General features: G+C 43.8%; 1 protein-coding gene and 1 long non-coding RNA gene across 6 annotated transcripts in view; one reads left to right on the forward strand and one right to left on the reverse strand.

Moving 5' to 3' along the window:
• Positions 1-2712: 2712 nt before the first annotated feature.
• LOC140912615 (uncharacterized) lies at positions 2713-8247 on the reverse strand. 3 transcript variants are annotated; one of them, XR_012159328.1, is made up of 3 exons: positions 7850-8247; positions 7120-7335; positions 2713-4332 (listed from the first exon to the last, which is right to left on the reverse strand). It is a non-coding gene; the product is annotated as an uncharacterized lncRNA (long non-coding RNA). The 3 variants fall into 3 exon arrangements; XR_012159326.1 differs by lacking the exon at positions 7850-8247 and adding an exon at positions 7539-7835; XR_012159327.1 differs by lacking the exon at positions 7850-8247 and adding an exon at positions 7539-7835 and having other exon boundaries at positions 7120-7338.
• Positions 7570-13853, forward strand: part of KCNQ1 (potassium voltage-gated channel subfamily Q member 1) — a 539828-nt gene continuing 533544 nt past the window's right edge. For 2 of the 3 annotated variants that reach the window (XM_073347264.1, XM_073347265.1), the window contains exon 1: positions 7570-8475. In XM_073347264.1, the coding sequence (XP_073203365.1) occupies positions 7769-8475 (707 nt within the window). In that variant the 5' untranslated portion in view covers positions 7570-7768. The remainder of the gene's footprint in view (positions 8476-13853) is intronic. The other variant, XM_073347266.1, reaches the window with a different exon arrangement.

Below are 13853 nucleotides of genomic sequence, written 5' to 3' on the forward strand. Positions count from 1 at the left end.
GCCATAGTATGCACAGGTAGCAGTTATCCATGATTGAAACCAGAGTAAATTCAATTGGTATAAATTGAGTCTTTCTTTGTCATCTTCAGAGTGGCGATGATGCAGGAGGCAATGTGTAGGAGGGAATCATGGTGAGTAGGAGATGATCATGGTGATCCCTTCTGACATTAAAGTCTATGAGTCTGAGCTACACCAGCTGTTTGCTGAATACCAAGTAAAAGCAGGGCCTCTGTGCTGAACTATGACAGAAAGAAAAGAAGAAGAAAAAGAAACCTAATATCTCAACTCCTCTTCATTATCAAATTTAGGCCTTCTCTGCTCTTAAAAAGTTTGCTGGAAGAGCTATACCAGCAACAGCCCCCTCCCCTTGGGAAACACAGCTTATATCAGCAAAAGCTTCTTTTTTCCTCGCTTTTTGTTTGTAGGTTAAACTAGCTCCCTGAACGGAATGATCTATGTCAGCAAAAGGGTGTTTTTTGTTTTTCTTTTTTAGGCCAGTATAATTGCGTCCACACTTGGGCTTTGCTAGCAGAGCTGTTAGTTAGGGGTGTGATTTCCACCCACCCCTCCCCCCCATTCCTAACTGCCATAGCTATGCTGGTAAAACTTTCTAGGCCTTAGTTAAAATAGTTCATTCTGATACATTTTCTTTTAATTATTCAGTATTATAATAATTATATTTATGATGCACCCCACTGCTGAGATCCTCAGGTGCTGCACAGTTTAAAATACAGTGAAGACTGGGACAAATTCTAAATCACCTAGAGTATCTGGACACTCAGTCCTCATTAGTTTTAATGGGATTTGGGTGACCCAATATTGTAGGTAGCTTTAAAAATCTCAGCTTTTGATTCTAGTAGTGTGGTATGAGGGCAGATTGTGACTTATTAACAATTTAAAACAATGTCTAATTCATTCACATGTGCACTGAAAACTCCAAGCAGTAGCCTGTATATACTTTTGCCCACCCTAAGCATTTAAAAATAAGTCAATTCCTCAAAAATCATGATACTGACTTAAAACTAATGAGAGTTAAAAACAGTAAATAAAGAAATTTAGGATTCTTTTTATTTGCTTTCTGGTTTTTGATCCTTTAGAGTCTTGTTCTCAAGCTTTACTTTGCAACTGTGATGGCTAGAAACATTTTTTTCCCTGAAAGCTGAGATTCTCATGTAATTACATGCCTCCAGGAGTTGGGGCATTAAGAAAAACGGTGAATATTGTGAGAGTTTGAAAAACTGTGCATATGTTAATGTATGAAAGTGTCTGAAACATTCTGTATTTCACTGAACCGTAGTTCACTACGGACAATACTTCTCAGTTCCTTACTGAGTCACAGTTATCTATTTCTTTGGTTGGCTTTTTAAACAGACTTCTTACAGAATGATTAACCAAGGGACTCTACAGTGAGTGGAATTCAGGTAAGCACTATCACTGATTTTAAGCGAGGAGTTGTTGTTGTTAAAACGTATTTTGCTGTTTCTCCATGGAAAGTTTGTTTACATCAAAAACTTCTCTCCCCACCCCCATCTCCACAGCTGCACAGAAGTTTTCATTAAACAGGAAGTAGCACCAAAAAAAAAAAAGAGAGAGACAGAGAGAAGAAAACGGAAAAAACCCTTAGCAGCAACAGTTAGAATGCAGATATCGAAGTCAAACTTAGTTATGTTGAAAAACTGTCTGACACGGAAGTCTGTAATTGCCAGTGTAAGTGCTTTGGTTTTCAGGACACACAGAGCACCCATATGCTTTCAAACTGCAAGACTCTTACATTAGATACAGGGAACTAATTACACAAAGAAAGCGTGTTCCTCTTCTGTAACTCACTGCACCAACTCTGCCTTATAAATGTTCAGTAATGATGAAAGATGTGACTCTGCATTTTTATGCTATATAATATATAAAACTCAAAAGATCAGAAAGATCTTAAAAATACATCTCACATTCAACTATATACATGGGTGATGAATATAAAAGCAGCCCCAAGGCGGGACAAAAATTCGCGATCTACCATAGACTCAGGGTGTGATTTTTAAGAGTGCTGAATGATGGACTCGCTCTGCTCCTATCAACATCAATGGAGCTGGGAATTTTGCCATAGACTTTAATGGGAGCAGAATTAGGCCAATGCTGCTCACCTTTTAAAATCCAATTCCAAATGTACCATCTTCCTCCAGATGCAAATGTATAACATGGTAGGTACCTTGTTATAATAAGTTAACAATATCATATCTTATTAACCTTTCCTTTCTGATTATTAAATATTTACTGTGTCCTTCATAGATTGTAAATTGTAATTACTACTGAGCAGCAGTGACCATGTTGACTGTATTACAGTTCCTCCTTAATTTTTAATTCCCTGTATCCTCCTTATCCAAAGCATTTCACTACTGTCTTCGGTATCAAAGCATTGCTGCCTGACTTGGTATGCATTTTTGACACTCTTCCCCCTCTTCTTTCTATTCCTAGTTCTTTTATCTATACAGTGCTCCTCAGAGTTTTTATTTTCTTCTGTTTTAAATTATTTTTTTCTTTTGTAAAATAGAAACAAAATACAAAAAGTTTATATATAAATGAATACAGAGACAAGAATAACTTGTATGATGAGAAACTGGAATTGGTGCATACATATTATATAATTGTTTATATTTGAAAATGTTGCATGCTGTACATAAAATACCAGGTACTTAATGACTCTTCTGCATTATAATTAAAGTAATTATTCTCTGGATTCACAAAAAGAAAAGGAGGACTTGTAGCACCTTAGAGACTAACCAATTTATTTGAGCATAAGCTTTCGTGAGCTACAGCTCACTTCATCGGATGCATAAAGTGGAAAGTACAGTGAGGAGATTTAAATACACACAGACCATGAAAAAATGGGTGTTTATCATACACATTATAAGGAGAGTGATTACTTAAGATGAGCTATTACCAGCAGGAGATTAGGGTGGGGGGAGAGAAAACCTTTTGAAGTGATAATCAAGGTGGGCCATTTCCAGCACATTTCCAGGAGTTAACAAGAACGTCTGAGGAACAGTGGGCGGGGGTGGGGGGTGGGAAAGGGGGAATAAACAAGGGAAAATAGTTTTACTTTGTATAATGACTCAACCACTCCCAGTCTCTATTCAAGCCTAAGTTAACTGTATCCAATTTGTAAATTAATTCCAATTCAGCAGTCTCTCGTTGGAGTCTGTTTTTGAAGTTTTTTTGTTGAAGAATAGTCACTTTTAGATCAGAAATTGAGTGACCAGAGAGATTGAAGTGTTCTCCGACTGGTTTATGAATGTTATAATTTTTGACATCTGATTTGTGTCCATTTATTCTTTTACGTAGAGACTGTCCAGTTTGACCAATGTACATGGCAGGGGGGCATTGCTGGCACATGATGGCATATATCACATTGGTAGATGTGCAGGTGAACGAGCCTCTGATAGCATGGCTGATGTGATTAGGCCCTATGATGGTGACCCCTGAATAGAAATGTGGACACAGTTGGCAACGGGCTTTGATGCAAGGATAGGTTCCTGGGTTAGTGGTTCTGTTGTATGGTGTGTGGTTGCTGGTGAGTATTTGCTTCAGGTTGGGGGGCTGTCTGTAGGCAAGGACTGGCCTGTCTCCCAAGATTTGTGAGAGTGATGGGTCGTCCTTCAGGATAGGTTGTAGATCCTTGATAATGCGTTGGAGAGGTTTTAGTTGGGGGCTGAAGGTGACAGCTAGTGGCGTTCTGTTATTTTCTTTGTTGGGCCTGTCCTGTAGTAGGTGACTTCTGTGTACTCTTCTAGCTCTGTCAATCTGTGGATTCAGGTGCTAAGAACTCAATTTTGACATTTCATTTGAGAGAATCATCCCACTAGCTTTCAGTTATGTCATACTCTCCATCATTTAGATCACTTTTAATTCTTCTTATTTGTTCACCTTGCTGTATTTGTTTACTTAGGTACAAATATATTCCTCAATTTTTTTAACCTTTAATTTTCTTCTTTTACTTCTTTAACTGGATGAGTCCATCTTCTGTCTTGTTTTGTATGCTGAAAATAATTTGAGTTATGTAAAAGTTTCCTCTCTTCAAGTCTAAAACCTGTCTCAGAATTCCGACCATCTCTTTTGTCATCATCTCATGTTTTAATTAAGAAAATATAAAACCATGTCACAGTATCCGTAAAACAATTACTCAGGTTTCCAAGAGCATCCTACTCAAATTTAAAGTTTACCTTTCAGGCATCTTTGTTGTCCCTTATTTTTCTTGATTCTTCAATCTTCTTCTCTGTATCTCCGGGGATCGGTTACTGTCTTGTCCAAAAAAATATGCCTTGCTTTTATAGAAATGTCCTATTTTATTTAAAAAACAAATAGATTAGCTTTTCCATATCAAAACATTATTAATATTATCATCATAGGGTCCAGGAGTCCTAGTCAAGGACCAGAACCGCAGTGTGGTAGGCCTCAACCAATGGAGGATAATAATTGAATTTGTTCATTTTTCACACTGGGCTTACGTGTGAAACCCCATAACAAAAGAGATTGGCAATATACAAAAAGTTAGTTTGTGAGTACACTTCTCATATGGGTAACTGCTCATCTCATATAAATAAAGGTGGGGGACCCTTGCAATCTGCCCCAAAGAGTCACACGGATGGTCTTGCTGGCTGCCAAGCACACCACAATCAGACATTACTAAAATCCCTGCTAATTCAGAGCCCAGGAAGTTGGTACTGGTGGCCAGAGAGAAGGCATCATTTTATTTCTACTGAAATCCAAAACTTTCCTCTTTGCATTATCAGCACTTCCATTGGCTAATCCAAAAACCAAATGATCATTTTGACTAGATTAGAAACAAAAACCTTGTTATTAAATCATACAATTGGTTATAATAAGGGGCAGATTTTTCATGGCCTTTGTACAGGTGCACAGGGTCTGGAGAGGTACTCTCTTTCTCCTTACATCCTATGCACAAGGACCGGGCACAATTACAGTCTGTGCACTTGAGGGAGCACAAGGTCTATTCTCTTCTAGCAAACCCAGAGGCACAAGGTACCCAGACATGCCAAACCCACCAAAAAAAAAAAGGGGGGGGGCAGAAATTGGGCTTGTTTTTGGCTTAATTGGCTTGTGAGTTGTTTGTTGGCTAGTTTTTGGCTTGTTGCTTGTTGCTTTTTTTTTTTTTTTTTTTTGTAATAGGCTCCTGGCAAGCAGGGGCAAGGGGGAGATAGCAGGGGTAAGGGGCAAGCAGGGGCAAGGGGGGGAGAGTCAGGGGTGCACAGCAGGCCCACTGCAGGCCCAGACTGCACGCTGGAGGGATCTAGTCACACAGAGTGTTGGGGTTCTTAGGGATTGGCTTGTTTTGGCCTTGTTTTGAAATGGGATTAGCTTGATTTTTGGCTTATTGTGAAAGTCGGGGTGCTTATTTACCGCGTGAAAGTTGGCAGCTGTGAAGGTATCACAAAGGAGACAGTAAGGAGGCATGGCCATGATCTCCAACACCCATGTACTGGTCAGCGGAGCTGGCTGGGTACAGATAGGGTGGTATGCTACACCACAGTGCAGCATGTGAATTCTCCCTATCTGGCACAGAAAGCTCTTGACAGATAGTGATTTCATACCACACCCAACATGGGTCAGTGCCAATTAGGCACAATCTGGCTGGCTGTAGATTAGATGAAAGGCAGACCTTACCTCTTCTGGCATGCTGTTTTGCTAACGTGACTTGCTAATTATATTTGTTTTTTCTCATGAAAAACAATCACTGCCAGCTTATTTTTCAAACAGATGTATTTAGTCTTTATTGTTTGAAAGACCAATGTTTTACTTTTCTTCATTTAAAAGACAAGGGGCCAGATCATAAAATCATGCTCATTTACACCACCTGAGGATCTGGCCCAATCCCGCTCTATAGCTCTCTCTGGTTTGAATGGAGCTGCAATTAGTAAGGCTGTTTTTGTTTAACTTTATATAGCCCCTTATCTTACCACAACATTTTTGTTTAAGCACAAGTATCGCCCATGAACTCAGCGTAGCTATGCTTGTTAACTAGTTCTATTCTATTCTGGGCTAGAAGAAAAAAAACAGCTCTCCAGACCAAAGATAATCTCCCTTTTAGGTCTGGGAATAGAAATGGTTAGCTAATTGCTGCAGCATAGGCTCTTGTGACTGTGGCGTGAAACAATTTGTCATAGTAAAGTAAGTCATTGCTTAAAACAGTAGACAAAAAAACTAGGCCAAGCCCTCATATAACCTAACAGTACTGGCCAAACACATACAGCAGCAGCCTCCACAAAAGCAAACATATTTTAAAGGTAGTGATGAGAGAGTCAACTATAGTCTGAGAGCTGAGGGGCAAAACTTATTACTCTCTAGTTCAATCACCGATTCATCGTTTATTTATATCATGGTAGCACCTAGAACCCACAATGAAAAACTAGGGCCCCATTGTGAAAGGCACTGTTACAGAGAAATAACAAGGAAGACAGTCCCTGCACCAATAACCTCACAATTAGAGTTGTGGGGAGAAAGGTAATTCCATTTCACAGAGGATTTCAATATTTCAAAATATGGTTTGATTCTACTTTGGAATGAAAATCAAACTTTTTTAATTACTGTGGGAAAGCGAATGGCCCTGTCTCTGACCTTGTACCCCCTGGGATCTCTGGCTTATGGGCAGTCTGCCTAGTGGGCTGCCCTGGAGCTGTGGACCTTGGGAGCCTGGCGTGCTGAAGAGCTGACAGCCTGGGAACTTGGGGGCTGGCTTTCCCAGAGCTTCCACACTCTCAGCTCTCCATCAGCCTGCCAGGTTAGGCTGCCAAAGAGTTGGGGGAGAATTTCTGCCCCCAAACCTTCTGGGGGAGAATTTCTGACAAGTCCTACTCAGAGTCTGCATGTCAGATAGGATGCAACCAGTGGAGGAAATGGACAGATGCAGTGTGTGTGGGAGGCGGTGAGATAATAAAAAGAACAGTTTAACACCAAAGTCTAAGACACAAATTATTATTTACACCTAGAGATCTAGTTGAGGACATTGTGTCTGTAGACACAGCCCTGCACCAGCATCAACAACATATGAATAAGGCCCTGCAAAGGGCTTGTTCCTTAGAAAGACCCTTCTGAGGTAAAGCCCCTCACCTGCTCTTACATGCACCTTGGAAAAAGTTACTGCAGGCTTGAAAGGATGCAGCTGCTTTCTCCCCTGGTGGCTGGCCAGTGAGCCATGGTGCTGTCCTCTCTTCCCAATCCTCCTTTACTCCAGAAAGAAGAGGCTGCTCTCTGCACCAGCGTTGGACCCAATCTCCACAGAAGGGATAGTCACCTGAACAGAGGTTGGCTAGGGCCTTTTCTCCCCTGCTTGGTTGAAACAAGGACACAAGCGAAACCCCTCTGGAAATTGCCCCTTAATGTAAGCCCCACCAATCATCCATTACAAAAACAAAAACAAAAAACAAAAAACAAAAACCAATCCAACCCAAAGAGTGGCTCTTTCCTTTCCCTTCCCAGGGCTGGCGTCTGGCTCATCCGTCCCACAGAGACAATCCGGTCCCCATTACCTGCTCCAACCCCAAGGCAGCACCCGAGCCCCATCTCCGCTGCCACCGACCGGCAGGCAGGCGGGCGAGGCTGCGCGCGGCGGGGCAGTGTCTGACCTGCCCCGGCCCCGTGGAGCGGGCAGTGCCCAGGGCGGGCTTTCTGCTTTACACCCTCCTCCAACCGAGCGAGCCTGGCGCGAGCTTGGACGCGCGCCAAGAGGAACGAGCCGCCCGTGCCAACTGTCCGGGGAATGCCCCGGGCGGGGACCCGGCAGCTCCCGCTGTCCCCGGGGCTCGGGTGGCAGCCGGGCAGGGAGGCGGAGACCTCGTACCTTTCCCGGCGGGGGCCGTCCCCCGGGGTGGGCCGGGCTAGGAGCGCTGCGGGAGCGGCGGAGGGAGTGTGTGAGAGACGCCCCGGCGGTGGCTGGCTGTCCCTCTCCCGCCTTCCTTCCCCGGGGCAGCGCCGGGGTTGCATCCCTGCCTCCCGTCCCTGCAGCGGCTGCCCCTTTCCCTCCTTCGTCGCGCACACTCCTCCTCCGCCTTCCCCTTACGCCCCTCCGGCCATGACCTCCTCCCCCAAGCCTGAGAAGAGACGCTGGAGCTTGGGACGGCTGCCTGGGTCCCGGAAAGGGAGCATGACTCCCAGCAAGAAGCCCTCCGCCCTGGAGCTGGCCGAAAGCACCCCCAATGCCCACTACGCCCCTATGGCCCCCGACCAGGAGCAGATGCAGCAGGGCTCCAGCCAGCCGGCGGATCCGGATCGGGGCGAGCCGCCCTACAAGAGAGAGATGGTGGTGGTGAACACGGACTGCCCCCGGCCACACATCAGCTTGGACCCTCGGGTCTCCATCTACAGCATCCGCAGACCGCTGCTGAGCAGGACCAACATCCAAGGCAGGGTCTATAACTTCCTAGAGAGACCCACCGGCTGGAAGTGCTTCGTGTATCACTTCACTGTGTGAGTAGTAAACTTCGCTTCCCCCTGGGGTCTCCGCTGCTGGCAGTGCCCTTGTGGGGCTATCAGCCACCGCTTGGTGCAGCCGCCCTCTGCCCTCCAATGTCCTTCTTCCCTGATGTCCTGACAGCTGCTTGGGGTCAAATGCTGCTGCCATAAGGCACCACTCTGGAGGGAGGGGGAGCAGGGGGTTGCCTGCGTCCTAGGCTTTGACACTGTGATTACAGCCAGTTGTTGAAGGATCTGACTTATTCTTGGAAAGGACAAACTGCACTGAGCTAAGGTGCCTTCCAGACTCCAGGCAGACTGATTTACAGAGCAATCTGTGGTAAATTTCACATCCCTGGTTGTGGTGTTGGTTAATAGTTTGTTGTTGCTCTCCCTCTGTCAGAGCAAACATTTACTTTGCTGGGTCAGGTGTATATGCGCCCATGTAGGTCTTATGCAGATTCTAAACTGCTCTTATTTAAGGTTTTACAAACAAAATCTACCTAGCCAAGTAAATGTAAATCTTCTTATCTAGTCTGGCCTGTATCTATTTTTAATGAATGTGTTTGACCTATGTGTGTTCCATTCATTCATTCCTGTTCTTGGTGACCAAGGCATGAAGTGTTGAGAACTCCTCATTCCAGCCATATTACCAGAGCAAATAAATTTTGTTTTTCAGAGGGCAGTTTAATCTGTCTGTTAATGTTTGTTTGAAAAATTATTCTGGGCCTGATTCTGTTATCCTTTCTCACATTGCATAGTGCCTCACTCTGCAAGTAGTCCCACTGAAATCAGTGGGACTGTTAATTAACTAATTAACTCATGGCCTGCAGGGGGAGGAGGAGGAAAATGTTAGTGTAGGTAAGGGCATCAGAATCTGGTTCAAAGTGAGTAAGGGTGGTAGAATTAGGTCCTCAGTACCTTTAAATAGTGCATCAAACATCTTACTAATGACTGAAATGAGCACTAACAACGCCTGTATTGAAAGACTAGCTTGTTAGCCCACCTCCTCACTTTACATGGTGTTTACCTCTTTCCCCAGAACCTACATATTGGCAGGAGGTTTCCTGAATTTCTTTAATTATGAAGTATTGCAACAGTTAACTTATGGTTTTCTGGTTGGCATAATAAGCATTGAACATCAAACTTTTGCCCATGTGTATCTTATTCCAGATTATGTATAAGGAAACCAAAGCAGCCCTATAGATGTGTCAGAGTGGGCTTTTATTAAAAAAAAAAAAAATCCAAGAACCTGAAGACATCTTACATATTTACTAGAATAAGAACATAGAATCAGGTGCCTTTCATAACAGGGCATTCTCTTATGGTTGACACAAATTATATGTTTCCTCTGGTTGGTATAGAAAGAGATAAAGTAGGTTACATCTTAAATGGCTCATTCTTTGATGCAAATAAGGATTTTAAATAATTAATTCTTAATTATTCAGTTACAGTATATTATTTATTTCACCATCCCCTTCACATTAGGCAACTCCATTATTCTGCTGCTGTAGCTCCATTGGAGGAAGATAGATGATGTAGTGGCAACTGTAGCTTTACCAGGCCTGATTCTATTGTAGAGACAGTGCTTCACTACATTCCTTCAAGCTGATAATACTTCTGGTGATTGTAGGCAAGAGAGAAGATGAGTTCTGGAGTATGCTAGAGCTTCTGTGCTGTAACTGTGTTCAGGTGCTGAATTATGTACAATGTCTATAGTGTCCTTTCACATGGAGCAATGTGCCAGTCCTGAACGAGCACAGTGGCGGATCAGTGCTGTTCATCAGCAGCTTACAAATGTATGCATGAAAAATTAATGCTTTTTAATCTCTATGTTATAAAGGGTTTACATCGCCTTTGAGCAATTTGCAATATTACTTCCAGGTAATAAGATCCAGAAGAAATGTTATGGATTGATGTTAGCATGTCATAAAATCACTTTTGAAAGCTGAATAATACAGAAGTTTCTCTGTCTGATCAGGCCGGTTCTATCTGACCTAGCATCTTTGGCATTTTAAGGGCCCAGTCCTAGGAACAGGACCCAAGTCAGTTCTGGTGACTTTTTTTTTTTAATTCTGATGATCAAAGCAATTATTTGAAATAAAGAATAAGGTTATAAATAGTATTATACAGTAAATACAGAATCTTTCATCTGTAGAAATAAGTGCTGTTTGTGCCCAAAATTGAGGCGCCCAAAATAACTTTTGAAAATCTTTGCTAATATCTTCTAAAATTATTAGGAGTTTTACCTTAATGCTGGGTGTAGGAAAGATACACGTGAAGAATAGAAGTCATGGCCAAGTGTGTCCTCACGCCAGTAACATTCATGCTACTGTTTTATGGGCATGTCCATTTTCAGATTGTAAACCTACATCCAGGGGTTTAAATAGTAGTTGTGCCACGTCAGTTCTCTCCTCAGTGAAAAATGGAACAATTCTGTTCTAGGGGGAGAACAATTTGGCACTTTAGGAGTTATACAACTGAAGAAAGAAATGAAGGTCGTTTCTGTGCTTCCTTAATTTAAACCTTATAGCCAGATCCTCAGTAGGTATACATTGGTATAACTCCATTGACTTTAATGGAGCTATGCTGATATATTCTAGTTGAAGATCTGGCCCTAATTTTTCAAATAGAATTTTGCAGGTATGCTAGTAGGTAGTATGGGCTGGTCTTGTTTGCTTGGTTACTTTTTGAGGGGTGGGACAGATAAATTAAGATACTGTAATTCTGTTTTAGGAATGGAATTATAGGGTGCACAGAAAACTTTTTATTTTTTTTCAAAGGACCGTGAGCGCACAAATGCATGGTATTAGCATTGACCCCAGTGAGCATCCATTGCTCCAAAAGAACTGTTCAGGTGAATTGATGAGTGACAGTGATACTAAATATTCTCAAACACCTCAATGTGCATGGCTAAATGTCTGGTGTGTGGCTGTAAGGAGACAAGAGCAGAGTGCTATCTCCCTAGTGCACTTCCATTGCCTCCCTAGACTGACATTCAGAAGTAAAGGTTTTTTTGGTTTTGTTTTTTTTAGAAACCTGCCACTTGCTGCCTTCTACCAGCAGGGGGAGCTGAACTTATCTTTTCTTCTGTATGCTGTGGCCAGCAGACTCTACTCTCTTTGCACCATCTCCAGCATTCTTGCCCCCATCCTGGGGTTCCTACAGGATTTTTGGTCTGCAGTGTGTGCCCCTCCAGCTCTCTTGCCTCTCTCCCTGTGATTCCTTGGAGTCCTTGAGGCTCTCATCCTTCCCAAACCAAACCCCTAGTGTGCTAGTTCTCTACTGAGCGGCTTGGCCAAGGATAGGGTTTTTTTAGATGACTACCTCCAGCAGCCGGAGGAGACAGCACCTCTTATCAGTGGCTGAGAGGAAAAAGTCTCCCATGACTCCACAGAGCAAAAAACCTGGCTAGGAGCTAGAATAGCTGGAAGCAGCAGTGAGTTGTCATTGAGCTGCAGAAAAGAGCAGAAGGCCAGTATCTCTGACCGAAAGCCGGAGGTTTTTAGGCAGTTCTGTTAGGGGTGTTGGATAATGGACTAGGTGGACTTTTGGCTTGATCGAGTATGGCCATTGGTCTGTTCCAGTTTCTAGCAACTAAGGTTGCCACCTTTCTAATTGCTGGTAACCAGACCCCTGAGGCTCCACCCCTGCCCCGCCTCTCCTCAAAGTCCTGCCCCAGCTCCACTTCTTCCCTTGAGGCCCTGCCCCTGTTCCATCTCTTCCCCCCTAGGCCCAGCCCCCTTTGTTTGCTCCTCTCCCCTGTTACCCCTGTCGCTCACTTGATCATCTGAAGGAGCCTGCCTGCAGGTAGGAGATGGTCCTGGCTGACCAGGAGCTGGAGCAAGTTAATGACCTAGAATCATAGAATATCAGGGTTGGCAGGGACCCCAGGAGGTCACCTAGTCCAACCCCCCTGCTCAAAGCAGGACCCATCCCCAACTAAATCATCCCAGCCAGGGCTTTGTCAAGCCTGACCTTAAAAATTTCTAAGGAAGGAGATTCCACCACCTCCCTAGGTAACGCATTCCAGTGTTTCACCACCCTCCTAGTGAAAAAGTTTTTCCTAATATCCAACCTAAATCTCCCCCCACTGCAACTTGAGACCATTACTCCTTGTTCTGTCATCTGCTACCACTGAGAACAGTCTAGAGCCATCCTCTTTGGAACCCCCTTTCAGGTAGTTGAAAGCAGCTATCAAATCCCCCCTCATTCTTCTCTTCCGTAGACAAAACATCCCCAGTTCCCTCAGCCTCTCCTCATAAGTCATGTGTTCCAGTCCCCTAATCATTTTTGTTGCCCTCCGCTAGACGTTTTCCAATTTTTCCACATCCTTCTTGTAGTGTGGGGCCTAAAACTGGACACAGTACTCCAGATGAGGCCTCACCAATGTCAAATAGAGGGGAATGATTACGGCCCTCAATCTGCTGGCAATGCCCCTACTTATACTCCCAAAATGCCATTGGCCTTCTTGGCAACAATGGCACACTGTTGACTCATAACCAGCGTCTCGTCCACTGTAACCCCTAGGTCCTTTTCTGTAGAACTGCTGCCTAGCCATTCGGTCCCTAGTCGGTAGCGGTGCATGGGATTCTTCCGTCCTAAGTGCAGGACTCTGCACTTGTCCTTCTTGAACTTCATCAGATTTCTTTTGGCCCAATCCTCTAATTTGTCTAGGTCCCTCTGTATCCTATCCCTACCCTCCAGCGTATCTACCTCTCCTCCCTGTTTAGTGTCATCTGCAAAATTGCTGAAGGTGCAATCCACACTATCCTCCAGATCATTTACTTTGTGCCTCTTCCCACCCCATGGTAACTGGACTTTTGGTTCGGGTGCCATTTAGGGTTCCCCTGTCCCCAAAAACTGGGCACCTGGCAACCTAAGTCACCCGGACACAGAAGCCAAAAACTGGACTCTCCAGGTAAAAACTGGATGGGTGGCAACCCTAGTTTCTACACTGGAGGAAGTGGGACACTGAATAGACAAGCTGAGGTTCTTTGATAGAATTGGATGTACTGTGGGTGAGCTGCAGAGCTATTGTTAGTCAGGGACTTTAGTAGACTTAGATGTGAGGTGTGCTGTGTCTTTTTATATGGCCCCCATCATCATCTGCATGTCCTTCAAATATTTAAAAATAGAAATATCAATCTCTCTCTCTGCCTTTCCAGCTTGTAGGAGAAATAGCTTCATTAGTTTATTGTTTTGGGGTGTTTTGTGCACAAAGAACTGACTGAGAGAAAGCAAAGTTGAAAGAAAGAGTTCTGCATTTAGTTGTGCATGTGCTGAGTGCCTTGGTTATGGTTTGTCTTGTGGGAGTGAGTTCCGCAGCCTCAGTTTCTGTTGAAGTTCTGTCTCCTCCACTTTTGAGCCTCCCTCTACTACTGAACAACAAT

The sequence above is a fragment of the Lepidochelys kempii genome, chromosome 6 (assembly GCF_965140265.1).
Source record: "Lepidochelys kempii isolate rLepKem1 chromosome 6, rLepKem1.hap2, whole genome shotgun sequence".
Lineage (NCBI taxonomy): Eukaryota > Metazoa > Chordata > Testudines > Cheloniidae > Lepidochelys > Lepidochelys kempii.